We start from the raw sequence: 26,533 nt of genomic DNA on the forward strand, positions 1-26,533 counted from the left end.
ACACGCCGAGAGAGGAGTCTGTTGCCTTCAGTGTCAATGGAGCTGAACCACAGCCTGGAAGGGTGAGGGAGGCTTGTAAACACTCCATGGCTGAGATGGCAGGACAAAGCAGACACAGTGCCACGGCTGAACGGGAGGGTGACACAAAGGGTTGCTTGAAAGAAAATCTTTCTGAACAAAGCAGTGGCAGGGTCTTTGCTTGTGGGAGAATCAGGGACAATCCCATCCCCCTGCTCCCAGAGCACATTGAGGAGAAAAGGTACCTACCAGCCTCATGCAGCATCCTATTCCCTTGTCTCTGTCTCCCTCTTCTATCTTGGTGTGGCTGCCTCTCTGACCTGCTGTCCTGGGCTGGGCTGAGCTCACCTCAAGGGTACCAACCAGCCCCTGCCAGCAGCTAATTCCTCCCACACCCCCAGATAGTCACTGGGCCGTGTGGGAGTGCACAGCAAGGTGTGGCACGTGTGTGGCACAGCACTCGCCCTCCCTCAGGCATTGACTTGGCTTGGTTCAGGTGGCTATTGAGCTGTGAGTGCCCATATTTTGAGGAGAGAAGGGGGTAGGAGATGCTGTGCTATGCAGTAAGCAGGGAGGGATCAGGCAGGTTTGGCGCACTGTTTGCCCCAGAAACAGTTCTTACTATAAGCTGGCACAGCCAAATTGTGGGAATGCCCAAAGAGTGGAGGCTGCAGGCCAGTCTTGGCAGCAAAGCTTTACTCACTTGTGCATCAGCTAAGGAGCATCTGGGCTGTGAACAGGCTGTGTCTGAGAAAATGCGGGGTCAGAAAGTCATCCTATGGTGGGCCAGTCCCAGGGTGACCATCCATCATTAATGAGGGATGTAGACAGCCAGGAGGGTGAGGGTGGGCTGGTCAGGGCTCTGTTCTTACAACCTCCTTTATACAATTGGTGCTTAACGAGGTGTTTATTTCAGTTTTGTGCTGAAAAAAAGCCAGTGCAAATGAGTGATGTGGAAAGCCCAGCTACCAAGCTCTGATCCCCATCTGATCCCAGTTTTTAGACTTTCCTTTTGCTTTTCACTGCATGCTACGTCTAAGGCCATGACTGATACTGCACCAGCAAGGTGTGATGGGACATCACTCACTCCTCTGGGAATAAGGCTGGCACAGCAGGCCATGTGAGCATTCCCTAATCCACACCAGCACCCTAGAGCTTGGATAGCCTGACCGAAGCTCGTCTCCATCTATTGCCTGGGCTGTCAGGCACTGGACCCCATCAGAAAAGGGAAATCTGTTCCCCCACTGCAAAGAGATCAAAGTGAGCATTTGCCCTTGCCTTCTGCCTGCTCTGCTGCTTTTCAGCAGTAAATTTTCTTTTTGTGGTTGTTATGTTTTATTGTATTTATTTTTTTTCTTTCTGTTAGTGATCAAGTGCCTGTGAGTGGTGACAGTAAAATGACATAGAAACCAAAGTCTAATTTTTTCCACAGATGGATTGTAGCAGAAGGAGAAAAGTGCAAATGCATTTTCTCAAGTGTCCTGCGTTTTGGGGTATGAAAGGGTTGTGAGTTGCTTCAGTTCCCTCAGAGCAGCAACAGAAGGCAGAATGCCATGGAAAAGAGGGCTTATTCTGATCATGCTTTATATATTTTATTCCTGATTTCACCATGATTCTCCCCCCACCAATGAACACCAAAGACATCTTGCAACAAAAGACCCCCATAGCTAAAAATAGAAGAGTGAGGAATTTATAGAGATGGTTTTGGAGACAGAAATAAAATTAAACAGGCATGTGTAACTCCTGAACAACAGCCTGCATAAAACCCCCGAAGTGCACATTAGCACATCTCTTTTCTTATATAACAGTCGGTTTTCCAGACATGCCCCAGATGAGAGCACTTCTCCACTCCAGCGCGCCTTTCCGCAGCGATCTGGCAAACACAGCTTGAGGGAAGAAGCCTGGGGATGGATGAACGGCAGAGCCCTTGCTCTCCTGTCTCAGGGGAGGGCAGCAGCATGCTAGGAGCTGAAATTCCCTCCTGAAGCAGAACTTGCCTCAGGAGCACTTTGCAGTTATGTTTTATTCCTCCCTTTGCACGAAGTATTTTGGCTACCTTTTTCCCTCCCCCCACCCCCGCATAAGTTAGCAGTAACTGCTGAAAGCCTTTCCCATCAACAGTGCTTGTAAGGGGGTGAAAACAACAATCCAGTAGAAATAGAAGCTCTTTATAGTTTCCAACTTTTGTCTTCAAGGCATTTTTGAAGAAGTTTTCAAATCTAATAGAGTTGTTTTTTCTCCTTCTCTATTTTTCTTTTTCTTTTCCTTTTTTTTTTTTTTTTCTTTCCCTTTACCTGTATAACTGGATTTTTTTCATTTCTCAGAAATTCTGGTCAGATTTTTTGAGGAGATAAAAAAATAATCCAAAGCACAGTAGAATGATTACAAACCCCCACAATACTGTGATTACACAAGACATAATTGGAGACAACAAATTCAAAACTAACTTCCCAGAAATCCTAAGCAGTTCTGCCAGTGCCATCACCCCCCACATCAGCCTAGCTCTCCCTCTGCTGCCATTGGATTTTTGTCATTTTAGTCACTGAAATCCAGTGAAATCCCTTCAGATTCAGAGCAATTATAGCACATTTCTCTCGGTTGTTGCCAGAGTCAGTTATTTCCATAAGGGCAAAACAAGGGCAAGCTCTGTGAGCATCTTTTGCCTCAGCATAGGCAAAAATGGCCCCAAAAGGTTGAGACTGAGATCAGATTCATCTCTGCATTGTTCAGACACTCAAAGCCCAGATCTAGTCAGTAAGAGTGATTTAAAGTACTTCTGTTGTCAGTGCAGAAGAACAATTAATCCCATCCCAAGCTGCGTGTGAGAAATCTGCTTCCACCGAGAGCAGAGGACATTTAGTTGGCTAAACCTAGATGTGGTACAGGCTTTTTAGTTCTGTGCACAAATCCACATCAGGGCCTGTGTCTATGAGGACTGATTCTCTTCTCACACCACGATAAATTAGGAGTGATTACCCTTAAAATGATGAGTTACACATGTGTAAAACCAGTTCAAGTCAAAGGAGAATCCAATTCATCTGCTGTATTTATAATTAATTACCCTGATTAAGGGCTGGCAGCTAAGATCAAACTTCATTGCTCTTGTTTCATCAGACAACAGCGGTGCTCGCCTCTGCTATCAAGGCTGTAAAAAAAATCATTTAAAAGTCCTCGGTAGCTTCTGGAACAATTTAACCTCTGAAGGGTATGTCCTGCAGTTGCTCAAGATTGTGTAAACATCAAGGAAAAGTTTTTTTGTCTTTTGCAATGTAACCACCCATGAAATAAGGATTTGGTTGGAAGGTGGCATACAAAAGAGCATGAAGATGGGCGGTGACACAGAAAAATCAACTAAGCCAGCTAGCATGTAATGGACATTAATTCTATCCACCTCTTGATTGCACAACAAGCACAGAGATGCTGGCCCACCATTTCTTAACTATCTCTATGCCGCAACTGCTATTTAACTTCTAAGAAACTGCCTGTTCTCAGAGGATGTTCAAAAAACCTTATGCTTTTTATAACTGTTTCTGAGAAATAAGCCTCACATCACGTTTTTAAAGGGGGAACAATTGCATTAACTAGCTGCTATTGTGGCTAAGCACAGGCCTTCCCCAGCTTCCTGCAGAATATGAACACCTGCTGAATTTCACTGGAATTGCAGTTTCTCTTCCTCAGCAGAGTCGTTCAAGACACAGTGACACATGGTTCAAGCAGATCAGAGATCTTGAAGGCTCAAGTCAGCCCTGGGCATTCCCAAATTTAGGGCTGTTGGCATGCAGTCTGTACCTATTTGTCTCCCTGTCTATCTAGGCCAGATTTCTCCAATATAACATAATCTCCCCACTCAAGACTGGCTTCTATTCTTGGCTGTGCCTCAAACTTCCTGTGTGACCTTGGGGCAGACTCTGCTCCTCTCTGCCTTCCTACCTCCCAGAGTCTCGTGAGAATCCCATCATTACTGTTTGCCAGCTGCAGTCATGAGCCCCATGGAAACGCCTATAAATAATAGCTCCAAATTAAACATTGGGGAAGTTCAGGTTAGAGCCTCGCCTCGCTCTCCAATCCTCGTAAGCACTGGAAACTGGGCTTTGCTGAGTGCAAGCCCTCCCCTACTTGAAATCATAGCTCTAGAGAGAGATGGAGAAAGCTGCCAGCTAGGTCAGAGCATGGCCAGTCCTCCTTAGGCTTTGAAGCAAGGCTTGCACAAATTTATGTATTCAGAGGCCTCATGATATGGCCGAGAACATATAAATAATTTGTTCCTCATGTTTCTCCCCATCATGATCTCTGTCCCTGTAATGCCCTTGAAGCATGTTTCGGGGGGAAGGACTCAGTATCTCTTGGGACCTGGGCATGGAGGTCAGCGGGGTTGTTGATTTTGTGTTCAGCAGTCTGGGTCACTAAACTGTTTGTGTTGAGTGTCCTCTGGGGAGCAGCACCCAGAGGAATGTCACAGGCTTTCTGGCGCTGCTCCCCACATAGGTTGTGGCATTTCTGGAGCTCAGCAGTGCCTGGGTGAGCACCTAGGAGGTCTGTGCTGTCCCCAGGGGATCATGGAGCACAGCTCAATGGTCAGGGAGCAGATTAGCTATTTCGCAACAGAAAAGGACTGAGAAGCTGGAGGTCTTCTCATAATCACTACAGCTGGGGCTTGTTTGCCTTTGTTGCACCTCATTTGGGGAGCCAGCAGCAAAGTGACGTAGGAAAAATAGAAAGGAAAGCCTGGGAAGCAGAGAGGTTGACTGAAGGAAAAAGTAAGCAAACAAGCATGAATAATACAGGCTGTAGAAGTGCTTTATAATTAGTTTATAGAAGCTTTCTTAACATCAGCCAAGCACTTTCTACTAAAAAAATCTGTGATAAAAAGGCAGCAATATTTGTAAGCACCATACATTTTTCGTTTAATTCTGTTAAACAGCTTCAAGAAGAGCTTCTAAATCTTGTATTTCCCTTCTTTCTCAGCCTCCATTGCCTGGGCAGTTAAAAGCATTTAAGCATTGCCTCCTAGCCTCAAAACTCCCTGGTGGAAAGCTGTTTGAGGTGGTTTCGAGCCAGCTCACTGGCCTTCTCACTCAAGTGGCAGCTCAGAATATCTTACCATTGTGCCACTGGAGGAGCAGCCAACTGTGGTCACCTTCCCAGCAAAGGAAGAGCTGGTAAATCAATTGGTTATACTTGTGGGTTACAGAGGTTGCACCCTGCCCTCACATGTTTATGCTTGGCTCCTTGGAGCAATGCCTGGGTGGGGAGAAGTGGCCATGAAATGTGCTTGGAGATGGCAGCTTTCCCAGTGGAGGTAATGCCAGAGAGGTCAGCCCACAAGAATGTTGGTGCATGTTGACTGGAACAATGCAAGGGTTATACGAGTGAAATGCAAATTGCTGGGCACTGTACGAGACAGTTTGAACACCATTGCAGCATAAGTGTGTCCTGCCCAGCTGTGCCCTAAGCCATAGTTATCTGAAAATGAAATGGTTGGAGTAGAAAGCACGGTTGGGTTTTCTTCCTTCCAATTTTTCTTCTTTTTACTCAGGGGAAGAAGAAAGCCTAGAAACCATGCTCCTTAACAGGAGCAAAGATTTGGCCAAACTGGATTGTAATGTGTCCAGTGACCCAGAATGAGGAGTATGGGGTTTATCAGGTTGTTTGTTTGAGGGCCAAGGCATGGACATGACTGAGACACATGGTCCCAAAAGAATCTGTGGTGGGGATTAGCTGTCATTCTTGCTGAAGTTTGGAAGTTTAGCAGTTTTGATTGGATGTCTTTGGTGTTCTGTTTTGAAAGCCTAAAGCTTAACTGCTGTGATGCAGAGAAGTAGGGGGTCCTGCTTATCTAGGCAGGTGCTATCTCCCAAGTGTAATACTTCCCCAAATCACACTCTGTTTATGTGACCCCAAGAAAAAATTTTGCCTCATGCAGAGCAGAGGACTTGGGCCAAGATTTTTTAACTAGGGAAGAAAACTCTTATACATTTATATTAATTTTTCATTTGGCAAAAAATGATTTCCTGACCTTCTCTTAAGGGCTTTTTTTCAGTTGTTTTTAACATTTGATTTATTAAGGATTAGCTCCAGTATGAGAAAGCTAAGTTAGATGCTTGAATGAAGCCAAATAGGGCTTAATTTAAAAAGGCAAATATTTCCTGATGATTTACTTACTAGATTCATTCTTTTAATTTTCCATTTGCAGATTGCCCATGAGCAGATTGCAATATTCCCTAATTGTATGTATTATTGGAAGTCTGTCACCCATTCAATAAGCAAAAATTTCTTGGTCCAGGACTTGCTTTTGAAATTCCAGGGCTCCTACAGAACTGTGTGGCCTGAGGAGCCATGTGGACAGCACTAGGATATTTGGTGTGCTGGCTACAGCAGCAGGATCATTGCAGTTAAGTAGCTGAAGCCATGTACTGTGTTGGCGAGGTACAACCCCATGAGGACACAGACAGATGTGATTCCCTGGGATGCAGCTAACCTCTGCCTGTGCATGAGAATGGCAGCTTTTACAGTCCACTCCATTAACTGTGTTTTGCCAACATTCATGTCTTTGCCAAATTAATTTTTTGCCACATACTCACAATTTCACTGGTAGCCAGTAGTTCTGCGGCACAGATGTGCACTTCAGATGTGGAAGGGCTGCAAGCACACTGAAAGCAAGTAGGTATTTAGAGAACAAAATGTCCCCGCTGTTTGCTCAGTACTACTTTAAACAAATAGACAAACAAGCAGGAAAAATTTCTACTTAGAAGAAGCACTAACACTGCCTTCTATGTTCCTCCTCCCTAGAGAGATGGTAGGATGACGCCACACATGATGGACATTAGTGGGGTCACACAGGGTGCTGCTGACTGGTGTCAGGGTAATAAGGGGTCACAAGGTGATAGGGGCTAGGCAGAGCTGAGGAGGAGAGAGCAGGGGGAGCAGATCTTCATTTGCATTGCTGTGTGTCCACAGACCAGCTGAGCCAAATGCTCTTCCTCTTAAAGTGCCATTTCTCAAGACTGCTTGGATTTCACCTTGGCCAAGCCAATTGAGTCTGTAATGAAGTTAAAGGCTGGGCCATTGCAGCTAGTTGAGTGCTCGGTCCAGCATAGACAGGACTTTATCTGCAGGCATTTTGCTTCTGGCTCTCAGCCCGATTTAGTCTCAGAAAGGAGTGAAACCAAAGCCGTCTGGGCCATCTTTCTTTGTGGAGGAGCACACTAAGTCCCTGTAAGTTTGTTTTGAGGTTGTTGCTCGCTGATATGTGCTTTACAGAGCGGGAATGAGTCACATGAGGATCATTCTGTATCCAGCAAGCTACTTCTTTCAACTCTTCATTCCCAAACAGAAGATCTTGTGACAAAGAAGAAAGGCAGATTCCTGGCAGCCTGGAAATGCTTTTTTCCTCCCTGGCCCCGTGAGGAGAGCTGTAGCATGTTGTTCAAACAGGTTGATACAAAGCAAATAAACAGTCCTAGAGAGACGGTCAGTTTCTGTAAATAGCAGCATGCTGGCCAGAGAGGAGAGGGGCGGGAGAACGTGGGTGTTAGAAAGCAGCTGAAGAACAAGATGTACACGTAAAAGCTGTTTGTTTCTTCACAGCACGCAGAGCCTGATACTACTACCTTGCCTACTCATGGCCTAGAAAATATGAAGGGATGTGTGGCAGTTTCACCTTCCAGCCAAGCTTTGCAACAAGCTTTTGTCTCTGCACCAGGAGGCAATTCTTCTAACCCTTCACATTCCTCCTCCAGACCAGACACCCAGGCCAGTGGGCAGGTGGAACATCTTCAGGTAGGGTTTAGCAAAGGCAGGTTGCAGTTACAGGGTGTACAAGATCAGCAACAGCAAGTGTGGGTACCCAGCTCTTACATAAAACTTCTCATCCACACAAAATCTTCATTAGCACTTAATAGGAGAGGACTAATATTAATGTCCAAGTGAGTGTAGTTACCATGCTTGCTAAAGGACCAGTGTGGTGTCAGTGCACAAAGTAGCTACCTGCTCACATGGACTGAACACTGGCAGTATCACACTTGGTATGTGCGTGGCCAAGTCCCACGTGGATACTGGAATAAAGTGAACTCTGCCAAACACCACAATGGCACTTCAGAAGAGAGGTATGAGGAGGAGAACAGCCCCAGAAGAGTTGTATCTGAGCTTCTCCCATGCCAAAGGAGTTTTGTGGAAATGGAGGTAAAGTGTGTCCTAAATTTTGCATGTTGGCTGTGAAGGTGAAGCGGATTTATGTGCAATGAATTAATGATGTGAATGGCAGCAGAGGAAAGGATATAAACATAGTGGTGTGTGGTGTGGTGTGGTGTGGTGTGGTGTGGTGTGGTGTGGTGTGGTGTGGTGTGGTGTGGTGTGGTGTGGTGTGGTGTGGTGTGGTGTGGTGTGAATAAGAGAGTCCCAGGTACCGGTCTGGAAGACATTCTGTGAAATATGCAGATACCAAGAGTGGTTTTTGTTTGTACCTGGCATCCTGAAGCATCTCCCTGACAGATGGTTTCCCTGCCATTTCACCTGCCTCCGCAGGTACGACTACATCGAGATCCGCGATGGGGACAGTGAAGCGGCAGACCTGCTGGGCAAGCACTGTGGGAACATTGCCCCACCTACCATCATCTCTTCTGGCCCCTCTCTCTATATCAAGTTCACCTCAGACTACGCACGGCAAGGTGCTGGCTTCTCTCTGCGCTATGAGATCTACAAGACAGGTGAGTGTCTGAGTCAGTGCCTGTCTCCCAGACTGTTTGACACAATTATCTTCATCTTGAGATGCTTTGACCACCTTTTCAATGTGATTTCTAGCATATTTTCCAGAGATAACTGACTTTTTTAATTTAAGCAAGTCTGCGCATCTCATTTCCAAGAAGTTAAAGATGTTAGTGGCACATTACAGTGCATTTTTGGATCATGGTGTGGCAATTAAAGCAGGGTTCCTCCTTAAATGCTCTCTTGATTTGAGGACTAGAAGCATATATCTTTACTCTCTGGCATGTGCAGAGCTCGTTAGGGCTAAAAGGGGATTGTCCCTCTGTTAGAAGTGCATGGAGCTCCCCCTCCTGTGGAGTTGTGATTCAGGGTTGATCAGTGATGCTGTGTTTTCTCTCCATGGATGTGAGGTTTGTAACTGGGGAGCTCTAGTTTTCAAGTGACTGCTGTCAGCAATGCTGTCCAAGTCTGAGGCAGCACCTTTCCAAGCTCATATGAGAGGAACTGCTCATAATTCTGTTTAATACTGAACTATTATCAAGAAAAGAAAAATCTGCTCAAAGCCCATTTAACAGTGTTTCTGTCTAAATATTTGCCAGAATTTTGTGCCTGGGAAGAAAGAGGCTTGAAAAAATACCTTGAAAAAACCCTTCTCTGTGTGCATGTGAGATAGGTGTGCCTGCATGCTGAGGGAACAGGAGAGTGTTTTGTGTGGGTATGCAGGCACCTGCCCTGCGCCCTCATTCCTTTGGTGATGTGTTGGAAGACAACACATGTGGCTTTCAGTCATTGCATCCAGCACCAAAAACAAAGTCTGTGCCATGGGAAGAACCAAAAATGTTGCTTATCCAGCCTCTCTAAAGAAAAGATGGGGAGCACAGGCACAGTGCCCGGGGGCCCTGGGCCAGCTGTGCAGCAGGCAGAGGTGCACAGACAGCCACAACCTCACCATGGGTAGATGTGAATGTGGAGACTGCTGCAAGAGAATGAGACCCCCTAAACTAACTGTGAATCAATGAGGACAGGACACGTGTGAAGGTTCACATGGATGAGGAAAGTGCTGTTGCTGGCGGTTGCCTGGACTGCATTACTGGCTATTGAGCTGTTGTGCAGCCAGCTCACCACCACTCTTAGTTTATGGTTAGGATGCAGATTAGTCCTGAAAGTTTAGTGATTCAGCCAGATATTGAGGTTTGCTAAGACCAGTTGCCATCACAGAGGATGGCAAAGAATACAGGTGGGAAGACTCAGCTCAGCCCCCCCTTGCCTCTGTCCCCCTTCTCACACCTCCTGTGAGCCCAGCAGACTGCTGGGCTGTGCCTGACCTCACACTGGGTCCATGCCCTGACTCGAGGCATGGGGCAATGTGGAGTGGTCCGGCTGGCTGAGGTGGCCCGGCCACGCTGTGGGAAGGGATGGCAGGCAGGAACCCATCGGTCTGGTTGGGAGCCAGTTAGGGACCAAATTTATGAGGAAAGGAGAAGTTGTTACAGGGATGGAGGGAGAGGAATCAAAGGGTGATCTGGAGTAGAGCAGATATTGGATGGAGGCTGGAGCTGAGTTTGTGTTCCTCAATGTAAGTCCTCACAGTACTGCCCTCAGAGCTGAAGTGGTGCTGGGGCTCCTTTCACCACCCTCACCCCTTGCAGGCAGCCATCCTCTCTAGATAGAGTCAAAGCCCACAAAATCAAGCCTGGCAAGGCCGGTTTTGGCACAGGAGTGTGGATGAGCCCGTGATCAGGGAGCACTCCCAGCCCACATCTGCCCAGCCCGGTCCCTGCCAGGGCTCCAGAGAGAGCAGTGCTGGCTGCAGGGTCCTGCAGTGCAAGCAAGCCCTGCCTTCTGCTGGCAGGCAGACAGGCAGGCATGGGACAAGTGTCCCTCTGAGCTGTCAGGGTAACCAGCAAGGGTGTCGACAGCTTTAAAGGTCATCAGATTGTCATTGTCCACATCAGTAAAGGCGGTAGTGGCTGAAGATTACTTCTGTCTTAAAGGTGACCTAAAAAACCAACTCTTTTCAATGGAGCATTTATTTCCCCAACCTGTGCTAAATTTCCCTTATCACTGTGTGGGAGAGGAGCAATCTGCATACAAACAACCACATACCAGTCTTTGAATCCCCTGATGGGTATCAGTCAGCAGTCTGGGCTGACAAGAGCCGCCTGCCCAGGCTGGTGCAGCCTCCCTGCTGCTCCCTTTGTGAGTCAGTTTGGCAGGGCCGGCCTGAGCTCCCCAGCGCTGGGCATCAAAGTCTCCTCTCAGGCTGGCCTGTGCTGCCGAAGCCAGCGTGACTCCCGTTGATTATCTGCGGCTTCCTTATAAAAAGCTGATCATTGTGTTTGCTGCCATTAGCCAAAATGTAGACAAGGATGCCAAATGCGATAAGACCCCCACATGAGGAAACTTGTCTAATGTGGTGACATAGTTACACCTTGCTGTCTCTGGAGGACAGTCGCTGACTCTGGGTTTATCCTTTAATTTTCTCCCTAACTCGGAGTTTGTGGTATTTTTCTCTACTTATCTGTTCATCTTTCAGGTTGTTTGGAACGAAATATACCCTTATCCCTGTTCATGGCATTATGCTGTGATTTGTGTTTGGCCTTTTTTTTTTTTTTTTTTTGCCTCTGCATTTTACCCCACAGGTTCACACCAGAAAAGCTGGCTGTTCATTAGGTAGTCAATTAAGAACCTCTCCTGAGTAGCTCTCCAGCCAGGCACTGCATAATGCAGTGCAAGATCCTGCTATTACTGCGGGCTGCTGGCCTGACTCCATAGGTTAATGCTGAATTGAATAACAAGTCTCCCATTAGTCCTGGAAGGGCTGGTGCTGCCTGGAAGAGCTGGTGCAGAAGGGTTTGTAGAGGAGAAGGCGAGTGTCCCAGTAAAAGTGAAGCAGAAACCTTTGCAAACGCCGGCTTGCAGCAGTGCCTGGCAGCCTCTCTAACACCCCCTTTCTCCTCTGATAGCTCCAGGCTGCAGATTTCTGTTGCCTATTGTCCTGGCAAGGGTTTCAAAGTCACCGTGGTATGAATATGACACAAATTCCCCTTTCCCCAACCACCCGAGGCACCTTGGCTGTATGAGAGGGGGCACCGAGCTGGCCCGGCTGCAGCCGAGGCCAGTGCTGAGGTCAGCAATAAATAAGAGGCAACATTGTCTGTCCTCCCCACCAAGCAAAGGTCTTCCTTAAGGATAGAAATAACTTGCATTTCTGGTGTGGATGGCTCATTCTGTTGAAAAAGAGGGCTCTGTTCCTGCTCTCAGCAGAGACCCCCCTGCCACAGCCTCTGTTATCCCCACTCTTAATGTGGCCACATTGTGGAGACGTATGCTGGAGCTGGCCCTGTCCCTTGTGTGGGTCTCGGGGTGGGGGGTGCTGCAGGCTAACTGTGCTTCCCAAGGGTTTGCAGCAAACAGTGGAGACATTGGCACCCTCCCACAGACCCTTTCACTGTGTAAATATTTGTGCTTCCAGATTTTCTCAAGAGGAAACTGAGGCACAGATATCTGTGCTGGAAGGCAGGAGTTTGCAGGAGACTGGCCCATGGGAGCAGCCTTTCTAAAAAGAATACATCCCATTACTCCTCTCTGCCCTTCTGCCCCATCCCAGGCAGCTCCTTCCCCAAACAGGGCCCCTCTGTCAGACCTGGGGCCGCTGTGGCTGCAGGTAGCAGCAGTGTCATGAGTGCTGTGGATGGCAGTTCCCTGCGTGCTGGCCAGCCTCTCTGTGGGCTCTGGAGCAGCACACAGGTCTGCCAGGTCAGTGTTTGGGGGATGGCTTAGAGTGGAAAGGGCCAGCTGGGGAAGACAGGCCAGCTTGGTGTGGCCTCCCTGTCCACCACCACCGGTGTGAGGGATGTGTCAGGATGCTGGCCTACCAAATCACAGCAATGGCTTTGGATAGGATCGCTCTTCTATCCCTGGTTTTGAGGTAATTGTCAGCAGTGATGTACAGATTATGTCTGCAAAGCTGTCTTAGGAATTTCAAACCATGTTGTTCACTACAGTGACCTCATGGACCTTGTCTCTCCACCTGTGGAAAACTTTGAAAATCACCTTCTCACTTCTTGCAGTAATTCCCACAGCTCTTGAGCTGCAGGACATTTCCAGAAGTGAATACACAACCTTACTAAACTCAAAATGGGGTTTCCACAGTGTCAAGTTGTTGGTGTTAAGCTCTGTCAGTGCTAAGGCTCTGGGGTTTTCCTGCTGCTACAGGCTCCGAGGACTGCTCCAGAAACTTCACTGCCTCCAACGGCACTATTGAGTCTCCGGGTTTCCCTGACAAGTATCCACACAACCTGGACTGCGTCTTCACCATCATAGCCAAGCCAAAGACTGAAATCCTCCTCCACTTTCTGCTTTTTGACCTCGAGCATGACCCACTGCAGTCAGGGGAAGGAGACTGCAAGTATGACTGGCTAGACATCTGGGATGGCATCCCTCAGGGTAAGCCATGGGGTGCTGCTCTGCCTTCCTTGGCCCTTCCTGGTGTCTCACAAAGCCCCAAAACTGTGGAGTCTGTGTCTGAGCACCAAGGGTGCCTAACCCCAAGGGTGGCTGCAGCCTGCAACCTGCTATCAGGGCACTCTGTGCCCGGCTTGGGGACAGTGTGCCTGCAGGAGGCTGCACTCATTAAACCAAAAACTACCGCTCTGTTGTAACCACTGGTCTGAAAAGCCCCATGGGACGCTCCAAACACCAGCAGTTCTCTCTCAGGGAAGGGCAGTGCACTCATGCAATGATGGGAGGACCTCCCTACCTTATAGCAAAGCTGAGAAACAGAGCATTCTAGAGCATTTCCCAGCAATTGCAGAGCAATGCCTGCTGCAGTGGATATTTCTGCACTGCATGGCACCAGGCCAATGGATATAAAAAATAGCCCATCCCCAAAGCCTGTCTTTTTTATCCTGATCAGCAATGTGTTGGTGACCCAGGAGGCTGGTGGAAAAGCAGGCATTACCTTCGCTGCTCTTTCTTTTGCAGTTGGGCCCTTGATAGGCAGGTATTGTGGAACTAAGATGCCATCGGACATCCGCTCAACCACCGGTGTCCTCTCTCTCACCTTCCACACGGACCTGGCAGTGGCTAAGGACGGTTTCTCTGCTCAGTACTACTTGATCCACCAAGAGGTCCCAGAAAGTAAGTTGGAAATGTGTGTGTACAACTTCGTTGTGTCCCCTGTGTTTCCTGTCTCTCATTTGGCACATGCAAGAGTGAAGCAGGCAGAAGTGTGTCCAGGGACTGGTTCTCCACCAGCAGTGCAGACAGCATTTTCACTTAGATCTGTTCTCTGTTTCTGATAGAAGTAAGATTTCAGTAAGAATTTCACTTTCTGACCTTTTGTTGACTTTTCACTTGCCTGTGAAGTCTTCTCAATACCTTCTGGGTTAGAATTTTTCATGTATGTGCTCAGCCCAAAGGATTTAGGGGAAGACTTCAGCCCAGCATGTGCAGCAGATTTTTTAAAGCATGGGGGAAAATATGCGCTTTCTCTCTCTCTCTAGTTTTCCAGAAATTCACAGTCCCAAACCACAAATTGGAATTTCTTGGCTGACTAATTAAAGATTGCTTAAAGCTCTAAGAATTTCAAGCCAAATTTTCTTTTATAACCCTTAATAAGGGAGGTAAATTGATGTGGAGTGAGTAAGTAAGCTGTGTATTTTGAGAATGAAGAGCGTTTTGATTCTTTGTGATAACACTTGCAGGCAAGGAAAGGTTCCATTTGTTTTCCCATGGTATTTTTGCCTCAGAGCTACTGTTCTTGACCTCTGTTTACAGTGAACTTCTGATACAACAGAAGAAGCCTTCAGGACACCCCTCAGTCCCAGAGAAGAGAGGGAGTCCCTGACCCGCTGCTGAAAGCCTGTGACAGAGAGCAGGGTAGAGTAGGGGTTGTGCAGCACCAGGGCAGCAGGGTTACAACCTCTTACTCTGTGATTGAGTAAGGGATGTTCTGCTGAGGCTATGAGAGTTACAAATAAGCATGAGCTCTTCACCATTACCTATTGCCACACGCCGTTGATCTGTTCTTTAATCACTTTTCTGTTCTGGATTTGAAAATAAGACGTTGAACACAAAGCTTGAGAAATCAAGCACAAGAGCCCTCATTAAAGTGCCAGGCCTGTTTTCATTTATGGTGATGTGAATTGAAACTTTAATAGTAGCACTAACATCCTAACTTGGCCCATTATTTCCACCCAAGGTTGACTTGGCCACATTAAAAACACAGGCATTTTGGTTGTTTTACAGAGCAGCACGCTTGGACCCATGCAGTATTTTCTATCACTGTTTTCTTTGCTATTGTTTTTACAGGACAGCTGCCATAAAATAGATGAAATGTGCCATAAAACTGAGCTAATTGTGACTTTAAAGCCTTAGAAGTGAGGAGATCCAAAGAAAAGCATAGCAGTGTCTTTCATAATCTTGTCTGGTTAATCCCAATGGGCCTGATACACCATAGAGTGCATGCAGATATACACAGACGCATACACATGTGCATCCCTGCTCTCACATGCACACAAAACCTTTAGAGCTGCCCATTTCAATCCTTGACATTCCTGCTGGCAACATTAAGGACCCTCCTAATGTGTCTGTCTGTATTCCTTGCCTTGTCGATGCTTAGATTTCACCTACAGCCTTCAAGAAGATGAGAACTTTGTGGCAAGACTACTTGGAACATCTTGGTGGAGGTGGAGGGAGGGAAGGGACAGAATTGTGTCAAAACTGAGCAAAGGTGAAGAAGATAGAGAAAGGGAGAAAGATCTCCCTGACTTAAAGACTGTATTAGTGTTCAGAGGGCCATGCAAACACAAAGCTGCCCTATCTATAATTTTTCAGTGCCATCTGTGAACACACACAACCTGTGAGATGGTGCAGATCTGTTCATCTTTCCAGACAGGCAGCTTTGCTCAGGGTTAGCTGGACAGATTAGTTCAAGGCTGCCTTTCACTTGGGGGTGAAGTACTGGGACTGTAAACCAATCTCTGTATGTGTGTGTCTGCTCTAGACTTTCAGTGCAATGTGCCTCTGGGGATGGAGTCTGGCAGGATCTCCAACATGCAGATCAGTGCCTCCTCCACCTACTCAGATGGGCGATGGACCCCTCAGCAGAGCCGGCTCAACAGTGATGACAATGGCTGGACCCCCAATGTAGACAGCAACAAAGAGTACCTCCAGGTACCTTTCCAGACCCCTCTCCTCTTCCCCCACCAAATGGAGTGTCATGCTGTTAAACTGACCCTTGACCATAAGGCTTGTTGAATTTTTTATTGCCTCTGTGGCTGATGGGGAGCAAGCAGCAGGGGAGCTGCAGTGCCTCGGTGAAATGCGGCAGGCTGGCTCTCCCATTAGCCTGCCCGCACAAGACTGACTCCATCCGCTGTCTCTCTCCCGCCCCCTCCTTTCTGCCCAAACCTTGATGGACTTTCCATCAGACTGACAGAGACTGAGAGACCTCTGCCACTTACAAGGGCCACTGACTCCGCCACTGGCCTGAGGACCAAGGTCTCCAGGGGGTGCATAGAAAAACAACTAGAATAATATTTATCTCATCAGTGATGCGGGGAGCGTGAGCTGGCTGATGTCAGGCGGGGGGCTGACAGAGCAAAGGCTTTCCCTGGGAGCTGGTTAGAGCCACAGTGTGTCCGCACACAGCTTCTGGCTGTGTCACATCGCCGGGAGACGCTGCTTGCTAAAGGGCACTGCGAGCAGGAGGTGGTGAATGTCATTGCCTCTAGCAGACGTCTCATTCTTCATTCATGGCAGGGCTACTAAGCCAGCTCTGCTGACCTTTCTCAACCCATGTTGTAAAACAAAAAAAAAAAAAAAAAAAACCCATCTAAAAAAAAAAAAAAATACCCAAAAAAAACCAGCAAGGGAAAACCAAGAGCCGCAGCACTTGCTAATTGGATATCATGCTTTTATTTTACATGGAAAAAGTCAGTCTCTGTCCTGCTTTAATGGACATGCGCTTCTGTGCAGATCCTATTGCTTGGTCTGAGGCAGGAAGAAAGCTTTGTGATGGTCCCATATAAACAGACACCAAGATCCTTTGCTACTCTTGGCTCGGGGTCCTATCCTCCTGAAGTCAGCCCTGGGAAGAGTCGTGGCTGTTCAACTGTGCACCCACAGATAGAGTGAGACATGCTGAATTTGCACCTTTTTATTTTTCTAGGACACAGAGAGGAACTAATTAGCCACTCTGGACTCCCAGGTGGTCACCACTCTCTTTCTTGTCCCTTTTTCCCCCCGAAAGGTGGACCTCCACTTCCTGACTGTGCTCACAGCCATTGCTACACAGGGTGCCATCTCGAGAGAAACCCAGAAGGGCTACTATGTCCGTACATATAAGCTGGAGGTCAGCACCAATGGGGAGGACTGGATGATGTACCGACATGGGAAAAACCACAAGGTAATGTTCTTTTTGTCTCTTCTGCCTGCACCTTGGTGAGTCTTGCAGCCAACAACTGGGAAGAGAACTGAGAGATTTTGCAGGCCCAGAGGGTTTAATCCATGAGGGACCCTTTTTCTGATGACAGCTAAAAGACTGATGATGCTCTGAGCAGAAATGGTCCTTTCTCCTCTGCACAGCAGAGGTTTTCCTTGGAAAACCTGGCTGCTGCTGCATCTTTCGTGGTGGCGGGAGTATGTTCTTTGACTGTAAATGAAGGAGAAAATATTTTCCCAGCCTGTGTTTTGCCATGTAAGATTCATTGAGCTTTTATGGTCATAGACCCATCTGCATGCTGGGTTAACAATCACAAAACCACATGAAACTGTAGTTCAGGAGTTACTGAGGCCTGGAAATGAAAGGGCACAAATCCTAAGAGGCAATTGCACCATCCCAGAGAACAAAATGAGCAATAAATAATGAGAAACAATTCAGGCTGCCAGAGCTGTGGGATCTGCGCTAAGCAGGCATGGTCAGCAAGGGTGCATTGAGCCCTGGGAGCTGTGCATGCTCTCACAGTGTTTCTAGGACACCCACAGAGGTGGGAGCAAGGAGGAAGGAGGGTAAATATGGGTGTTCATCCATTTCACACCAAATGGGTGCTGGTGTGTGGCCAGGAAAGATAAACTTGGAGTGGTCTGCATGGGAGCTTTGGTGTATGGGCAGGAGGGTCAAGGTAGCCATGGTTCTGGGCTGTTTTTTCTCTGTCAATTCCTCTGTTCATGTGGTTAAGGGTGCCTCAAGAAAGCACTTCCCTGCTCTCCTGTGGCACCCACCAGCACTGCTGCTGTGTTCAGGTCCTCCCTGCTGATGTGCCAAAGTGTGTCTGTGTGAACTCTGTGGCTGGGGTCCCACACCTCCCCCCACACACGCATCCCAGTAATTTTGATTGCTCAGCACTTCTATTAAATTAGCTGTCCCTTCCCTTTGCTGGCACGGGTGCTGCTGGCATGAAATGCAGTAGCCTGCCTTGTACAGGATTCATCCAGACATTTCCTTCCCTTCCGGGCTGTGTGATTTCCCCTTCCCCACAAGTGTGTCTTAGGTTCAAATTCCCTCTGCTTCCCAGAATGAGTCCTCTCTGTGCAGAGGTCCCTATCAGGGTCTCATACCTGCAATATTTTTAGTATTTAAGCTCCTCATGTGCCAGTGAGGAGTGTTAGTCCTATTTTAGAAGGAAATAGAGGCACAGGGCAGCCCAGCATGACACAGGGGAGTCCTCAGCTGGGCTTCTGCAGATCTCAGGTGGGCTGGCTCCAGGACAGTAGCTCATGTACAGTCATAACACAGTGCCCATGCAGTGGTGTGGAGCCGCTGTGCTCTCCCAGGACCCACTGGTTGCAGCAGACCTTTCAGTGAACTGGAGCCATCTCTCCTCACCCCAGGTGGGTTTGGGGTGTCATGGGGACCTTTTCTGTAAGCTGAGTCAGGCAGGAGATCCTCATCATGCTGGGCACAGAGATGAGCTATATACACAGCTCAGTGTTCCAATAACCACTGGCAATAAATTTACCTTTTCAAGTCTTAACTGGAGCAGGGATCTGGCCTGGAGGATGGTTTTAGTTGCAGAGGAGAATAAATATCCCATCCTTGCAGTCCTGGGCGTTGGACACTGTATCCTCAGCCAGGGTGGAGCAGGACAGGATGACTGATTTCAGTGCTGCTGAGCCAATTTACATTGCTCCAGCGAGACCCTAAAGCCTGGTTGGTGCCAATCCAAAACAATCCTACAACCACCTGAATTGCTACCATTTTGGGACTTGGCCTTTGATTTCTGTCAGCTGTTTTCTACTCTGTTTTCTCTTTTCATTAAAAAAGTGGAAAAATCAAACTCTCTTCTTTTGTACTTCTCTATTCCAGTCTCTATTTGTCCCCACATTCTGGTCTTAATTTAACAGACACCTCCCAAGGCTGGAGGATAAGTAATTTCTTTTTGGTGGCTCGCCTACCCCTTGAATCCGGGTGACTGCTTTCCTGTCCTGCCAAACAACTGGCTGCCAGCTGCTGTGCTGCACTGAGGCCAGGGCAAGGCCACTTGCTCACAGACCTGGTGCCGGGGGCCCGGTCCCCCATTCCATGCCCGCATTAATCCCTCGGTTCCTGTGCAAAGCAAGCTCCCTGATGTCTGTGCTCAAGGTGCAGCTCCCTCCCTGCACCAGCGCGGAGCTCCGGAGCTCCGCCAGCCCGGGCTGCAGCGCTGGAGCAAACCATGCCAAAGGGATTCATCAAGTCTGCCGCAGCTTGATTTGGTGCCATGAGGAGCAGGGAGGGAGGGGAAGGTGGACAGACAGGGGCTCTCTATAAACATGCAGATAGGTACATATATATATAGATACATGCATATATGCACATATGTATATCTGCACATACACGCAGATATATATGCATGTGCACACGTAGGTATATGGGGCGTACCAAACACTGCTCTGAATTTCTGGCAGCTCTGTGGGCCAAAAGCAATGCTCTGCCATGTATAGGTGGGTCAGCTAACATTTACATACATATTTATCGGGGAGCTAATGCAAGAGAAAACCAGCGACTGCAGGAGGGATGGGGAGGGGATGATGCTCCCTGCAGAGGAAGGGAAGTTCTCATAGCCTCTCTTCTGCCCCCTGCTTCCCCTCCCTCTGGTGTTTCAGATGACAGTGGGGCCAGGGTGTTTCCCTGCCAAATGTGATGGTTCACCTTTGAGTCCCCAGCTGCTGGCACTCAGCAGCAAGGGAAACGGGAAAGGCAGGATGGAGCAGCGGAAAATGTGATTAATATGTGCTTGCAGCAGACAGGGCTGGCTGGGCTGTTTCCGTGCCGAGCACTGCTACATTTCTGGGATGGGGAGGCAATGGGAAGGCAGCTGGCAGGAGTGGAGCTCCACACTCGCTCCCTCCCCTTCCCACCCCATCCCTGCCAGGCTTTCCCCTTTCCTGGCAGCCCACTCCCCACAAAGCCTGGCCCATACATCCGCCTGTCCAGGGGATGGTGCTCTGTCTTTCCCTCAGGCACAGGACCAGGGGGGAAGGCTAACCCAGCAACCTGGCCAGAGGCACTGCGCTGTCTTCCTGTGCATCCCTGAGAGGGGAGACAGGAGGAGAGGGGCCATCACCATGTGCCATCCCATACTTTCCCCTTACAACTCACCAGCATGCCCCCACCAGGGGACAGGACCAAACCAACCCTGCTGTGGAAAAGCTGGTCTGGCTCTTGCCCGCTCTGTTGAGTCCACCTCCTGTGACCTGGGGCCAGACCCGTGGCCTCTGAGGTTATCTTCCAGGCAGCTGGCCTGGTCTGCATGCCGAGATCTTATCTAATGGTTTGTAAATGTCTTTAGAAAACAACAGCTCTTCTTGAACCCAAGGAAGGAAAAGAGCACCTGGCAGGATTTGACCTTTTGTTTCTGTCCATTTTCTTTGGACAGACTCAACTATGAGGATTTTATCAGAAAACCAAGTTCTTATCCATTCTGATCTGCTTCCTTTGTAACATCTCAGGTTCCAGCTTCCGTGTGGTCTGAGCCGCTCCATCTTAGCAACTGCAGAGATGAGCTCATGGGAATCATCTAGTGTGGCAAGGGACTGGGGATGGGATGGATTTCAGGATTTGGAGTGGATTGGGACCATGATGAGTGCTGCTCTCACTGCCTCCATTGCTCTGTGTGTAAAATGCAACTGAATCATTTGTTTTCAGAATCTGTAGAAATCAATGGATGAGAAATGGCAGCAAGATCCAGCTGATGTGCATTTTTCATTTCTTACTAATTTTTATTGTTTTGTGTTTGTTGTTAGCTTTCCTGGGTGGCATTTCAGGTAGCTGCACAGAAATGGAATTGCTGCAAAGAGCAGTATCTCAGGTGTACATTGGAGCTGGGGACATCAGAGGTTTTTGGTGCTGGCAGTGAATATTGAAGATGACTCTATGGAGACCCTTGTGCCTGCCCTTAGGAGTGTTCCTCTGTCTTTTTGGTTCTTAATCAGGTCTCCTGTATTTATTTACCTGAGGAAGGAGAGAAAAGCTTTCAGTCCTGTGGCTTTTTAATCTGGAAAACATGAAAAGCTGGTGCAATGAGCCAGAGGGCCACAAGAGTTTCTGCACAGAGACATCATGCTGCAGAGGATTTGCCCAGAAACATCCAGGTCCCAGCCTGCTTCTGCTGCTTTTTCAGGCAGGACAAAGACATCAGGCTTTGCCAAAGGCAGCCTTGCGCATTCACCCTTGGTGCAGTACCTGGGGAGAATTACAGCCCTGGCTTTCCTAGCAAGGCTGCAGCTTTGTATTTCTGGGCCTGATATCTCCTTTGCAGGCTAACATAGTACCACTCCTCGTGTCCCTGATGACTCCCAAATCTGAGTGGAGCCTCTCAAAGACACGAAGCTGGCAAGCCCAGCCCAGCACACTGTGCCTTGCCCAGACACTGTGCTTTGTTGAGTGTTGCCAAGTATAATTTTTCTTTTAACTCCTTGTTCCTGGATTTAATAAATCCAGAACTATCCACCCTCCACTTGAGCCAGAATCCTCCCACCATCAAACATGCCCCATTTTATGCCTTCCCTATCTGACAAGGAAAATAATCTCCCCTACTTTTCTCCTTCATGCTTCTCTGTCTAAATCCTGAAGCCCTAATCCTGTTAGCATGCTCTGTTCCAGGGCTCTGTCTCCACAGGAGTAACATAATCCTGCAGTAAATCTAGTGGGTCCAAAGAGACATACACATGGACGAAGGCAGGGCTGCTGCCATCCTTGGCCTTCTCCTCTTCTTCCCTCAGCCACATTCTGCAGCACCCCAAGAAATTGCATAGTGGCCAAGCAGCATAATAAATAGAGCACGAGAGAGGTTACCTCCTACCCCCTCCCTGACTCACTGCCTTTTCGACTTCTTGGCACTTTTTGTCTCTCTGTCCTTTATCTCCTTAACTCCAAGCTGCCAATGGCACAGTTCCCATATCCGCTGGAACTAACGTCCCTTCAGCAATCCCCCCCAAACACCCTGTGATGGTTCCAACATGTCAAAAATGCAACTTGTAAATGCTGGTGAGGAGCTTGCATGTGTATGCACATGGAAAACTTTCGCAGTCCTCCTCTAGCCTAGACATCATGTCCCCTACTTTTACAGCCTCTCCATTACCACTTGCTTTCTGCAGCAAATTAATTAAGCAGGTTAGCTCTCATTGATTATCAATTTAATTTCACATGCAGACCTGCTGTCTGGACTAAAACGGAAGTAAACATTCAGTGTATGGGGAGAAGATAGGCAGCTTTTTGATGCAGCAGTGAAAGCAAGTTCCCTTGACTGTTTCTTAGAAGATGCTTTTAATCTGTTAATGGTTTTCCCATTCGTCTTCTGGCTCCACCACCCCTCAGTGTGTGTTCATGTGCGTACGCATGTGTGCTCTCCGCTGAGTGTATATCTATTTATCTATCTATCTCCCTAGATCACAGCCAGGTATTTTTTTTTCTGCTGGTGTAAATTACTGTGACTTCTTATACTTCAATGGTGATATGTTGATTTACACCATTCGAAGACTTGGCTCAAAATATGTGCTGAGTGGGATGGGAAGCAGATAGGACGGGAGGAATAGCAATGTTCTATTTTGGTAGAGAGGGAAGAAATCTTTGCTTTCTTGGCACTCCCAATTTCACACATTTTCTTGCTAGTTCTTCCTATGCTGTGAGTGCTAATTTGAGGCAGGATGTAGAGCCTGTTGAAGTCAATGGGCCTCTCTCCACAGTGTGCTGGGGCTCTGGGGTCAGCATTTTCAGTACTGGGAAACCAGACCCTGGTCAGGGTCAGACCCTGGTCAGCAGCATTGGGACCTGCGGGCTCACAACATGTTTCCACTTGGGAAGGAGCTGAAAGAGCAGGCATGTGGGAATACCTCAGGTCTCTAGCAGCACCAAGCACATGCCCTCTGAAAGTGGCCCCTTTCTGTTATGCTGAACAGGATGTGAAGTGATGACTTGCCTGATCAGTTGGGGCTGTTCAGAAGTGAGGTTCAATGGAACAGATCCTACAGCTGGTAGCAGAGCTGGAACTTGGGTGCTGGTTCTGCCCTCACAAGCTGGTAGTCTGGAGTATCATGGCCCAGATTCAGAGTTCATAGCTTGTTGAATGTGATCTAGCCTGAGTAAGTTGCTGATTTCTTAATCTAAAGCAGAATGCAATTGCTCTTCTTGGAAGCAGGTAGTTGGGACCAAGGTTGTCTAAGATGTTTTCAGCAATGCCTATGATAGTGATAAAGTTTTTGGGCTCAGTCCTGCTTCTGCTTTCTGTCAAGCTTGACTGTGCAGAAGTCAGCAACAAATTATGCTGGTGTAAATTTGGATTCTGGCCCCTGATGCTCGTATGTGTGAAGTGAGCTAAAAAAGAACAAAACTTGAAATATGTTAAATCAAAAAGAGCAGCAAACCTCGTCAGTGACTGTTAAACATGCTGGTCCATATGCAACCTTTGGCTCATGGAGTCTTCACACTGCTGATGGTGGGAAGCAAATAGAGGTTGCCTGGAGAAGACTCCGCTGGACTTGCTGCCCTTGGACATCTGCTGGGGCCACCATTAGGAGCCATCCTCTGTGACAAAGGGACCTTTGGTCTGACCTGACATGCTGCTCCTTGGGCTAAAATAGTTGCACTGGCTCAGATAAACATTTCCTGTCCTCCAGTGTTAGGTTCAGAGGTAAGGTGTTGTGTGTCAGCTTCTGTGCTGGCATAAAGCTGAAGGCTCTGCTGTGGTGTGGAAATATAACCTTTTAAATTGTTTGTACATGTGTCTGTGTGTCTGTGCCCATGGGTTTACAAGACACATGCACACGTGCGCACACACACACACATGCCTGGAGAGTGTTTCAGACTAACCACTCTTCTTATAGCCCTCCTGCTGGAAAAAAAGGGTATTTGGTGTCTGCTGAGCAAGGAAAAGGATGGGAAGTGAGGTCAGACAGGATAAAATAGGATATTAAAAACACATAAACCATGCTGTGTTGCTAAACGGTAGCAGCATGATATATATTCTCTGGATTAGCATTTCTGCTCAAGTTCACATCAACCCCTCATCCCAATTACCAGCCAGATTTGCAACTGATTCCCTCTGTGGGGTGGCTGCTCCCTGCCCTGAAGGAGTGGATGGTGATGTGCAGAGACAGCCCAGAGCTAGCTGGGGTGCTGTGAACAGCCCTGTAAACACCCTCTGCACTCCCTGCCATGCTGGATCCTGGGAGAAGAGAAGTAACATGTGCCATCTGCAAGCCTAGAGCCACAGGAGGCTTACAAAATGCTTCCTAGCTGCTATTCAAGGCAAGGGGCCAGGATACTGCCTCACCATTTCTTCTGTCCTCAATTGTTTGACTCTTGCCTCCCACAGGAGATTGGTGCCAGAGATTACACACTCCTGCTTTCCTGAGATAAACTTACTGGGAACTCTTGTGCTTAGTACACATACATGTGGTGGGAGCTTGCAGAAGAGCCCAGCCAGCATCTCAGTGTGGATGTGGTTCCTGGCTGAGATGGGAGGATAGTCTAGCCCTGTCCTGAAGTGCTTGGAGTGCAAGCAGGCAATGTCTGCAGCCTTGGTCAGTGAGCTATGGTGCTTTATCCTGGGGCAGAGAAAGGGTTGAAAATTAGCCTCCCCTTGGGTATTTCCTCTTTCCCTCCCTTTCTTTTCCCATAATGACTTTGCAGCCTAAAATAGAAACACATATATCCAGTCCTTGTCCGGCCTATTTAAAAAATGGGCAGAAGAGGTGGATCTAACATCCATCTGGTAGTTATTGATTATGGCCATCTGGTAAGGCAGCAGCCTTTTCATACCATGTGGGATCACAAGCTCTCGAAAAGCTGTCTCCTTGTGGCAGGTTGCACATGCACGGGAGAGGCAAAGGCAAGGGGCTGGCTGAGGCAGCAGCTATTCACCCCAGGCAGAGGTGCATCCTTCCTGCTCACACCACTGCTTGCACATGATGTTTCCTGGTGGAGCTCAGTGCAAGGATGCATCAGGATGTCAGCCTGTTTGGGGGCATCTGGTCATTTGTGCTGGAGCAGATCTAGGTCTGGGGGCTGCCTTGAAGCAGCTGAGGCCTGATAGTCTGAGGTGCCTTGAAGTGCTGTGAGAGGCATTCAGGCAGAAAGCTCCTGGCCCTCCTGCCTGGTAGGTGAGTCTGTCCACCATGCTGTCCTGACAGCAGCTCACATCTCCCTGCTGGCCCTTGGTGCTTGCCCTGGTTGAGGCTGGCCCCAACCAGAAAACTTTTCCTTGGTTTTCCTGCTGAGATTATTTTGACAGCTTATCTGGTGAGGATGTAACAGTGTGTGCAAATGTACATTTGTGCCTCCCTTCCCTTGCAGACATTTCAGGCCAATGAGGATGCCACAGAGGTGGTTCTCAACAAGATCCACAGCCCAGTGCTCACACGCTTCGTGCGCATCCGTCCCCAGACCTGGCACAACGGCATCGCCCTGAGGCTGGAGCTGTATGGCTGCCGCATCACTGGTGAGGGTCCCCTCCTCCCCTTGGCTTCAGTGCTCCTCTCTGTCCCTCCAACAGCCTGTCCCAGGGTGCTGTCCCTTGCCACTGTCGTGGCTGCTTGCGGTGGGAGTGGTGACACTGTGGCTAGCATGGACACATCCATCGCAAGGGATGCACTTGGAAGGACAGGACTCCAAGTCCTGGAGGGAGGGGGAAATGCCCAGTGCTGGTATTGGTTTAGTGTCCAGAGCTTAATGCTGTCAGGAGAACCACGAGCACTTCCCTCCAATTATCCTGACTGTCCACGGCCTTTCCTTCCCTGCAGATTCTCCCTGCTCCAGCTTGCTGGGAATGCTTTCTGGCCTCATTCCTGACTCACAGATCTCTGCCTCCTCCATCAGAGGCTATGACTGGTCCCCCAGCATGGCCCGCCTGGTGAGCAGCCGCTCGGGCTGGTTTCCCCGTGTGCCCCAAGCCCAGCCTGGGGAGGAGTGGCTGCAGGTGGACCTTGGTGTCCCAAAGAACATCAAAGGCGTCATTATTCAGGGGGCCCGTGGAGGCGACAGCGTGACCACCACTGAGTCCCGTTCCTTTGTGAAGAAGTTTAAGGTGGCCTACAGCATGAATGGAAAGGACTGGGACTTCATCCAGGACCCCAAAACAATGCAAGCCAAGGTAGGTACTGCCCAGAGCAGCTGCAAAACTGGACATGTTTCTGACTAGCTTCAGTCTGTCTGATGGGGTTTTGGGAAACTGCCTGTCCACTTCCACAGAGACCTTGGGAGCTTGGGGTTGTCACCATGAAATCCAAGGCTGTGTTGCTTGGTGCTGCTCCAAATCTGTACTAGGGGCCATAAGTTCCAGCTTTCCCATGGGATGGCAATTTCTTTTCATTTTCTATTGTGGACCGG

General features: G+C 48.4%; 1 protein-coding gene across 6 annotated transcripts in view; it reads left to right on the forward strand.

Moving 5' to 3' along the window:
* The window catches only part of NRP2 (neuropilin 2), an 89,228-nt gene that overhangs the window by 20,136 nt on the left and 42,559 nt on the right, over positions 1–26,533 (forward strand). For all 6 annotated transcript variants that reach the window (XM_058839453.1, XM_058839455.1, XM_058839454.1 and 3 more), the window contains exons 3-9: positions 8,542–8,723; positions 12,940–13,170; positions 13,708–13,863; positions 15,731–15,900; positions 16,979–17,134; positions 25,502–25,646; positions 25,948–26,297. In XM_058839453.1, the coding sequence (XP_058695436.1) occupies positions 8,542–8,723; positions 12,940–13,170; positions 13,708–13,863; positions 15,731–15,900; positions 16,979–17,134; positions 25,502–25,646; positions 25,948–26,297 (1,390 nt within the window). The remainder of the gene's footprint in view (positions 1–8,541; positions 8,724–12,939; positions 13,171–13,707; positions 13,864–15,730; positions 15,901–16,978; positions 17,135–25,501; positions 25,647–25,947; positions 26,298–26,533) is intronic.

This window comes from Poecile atricapillus, chromosome 5, assembly GCF_030490865.1.
Source record: "Poecile atricapillus isolate bPoeAtr1 chromosome 5, bPoeAtr1.hap1, whole genome shotgun sequence".
NCBI classification, from domain to species: Eukaryota; Metazoa; Chordata; class Aves; order Passeriformes; family Paridae; genus Poecile; species Poecile atricapillus.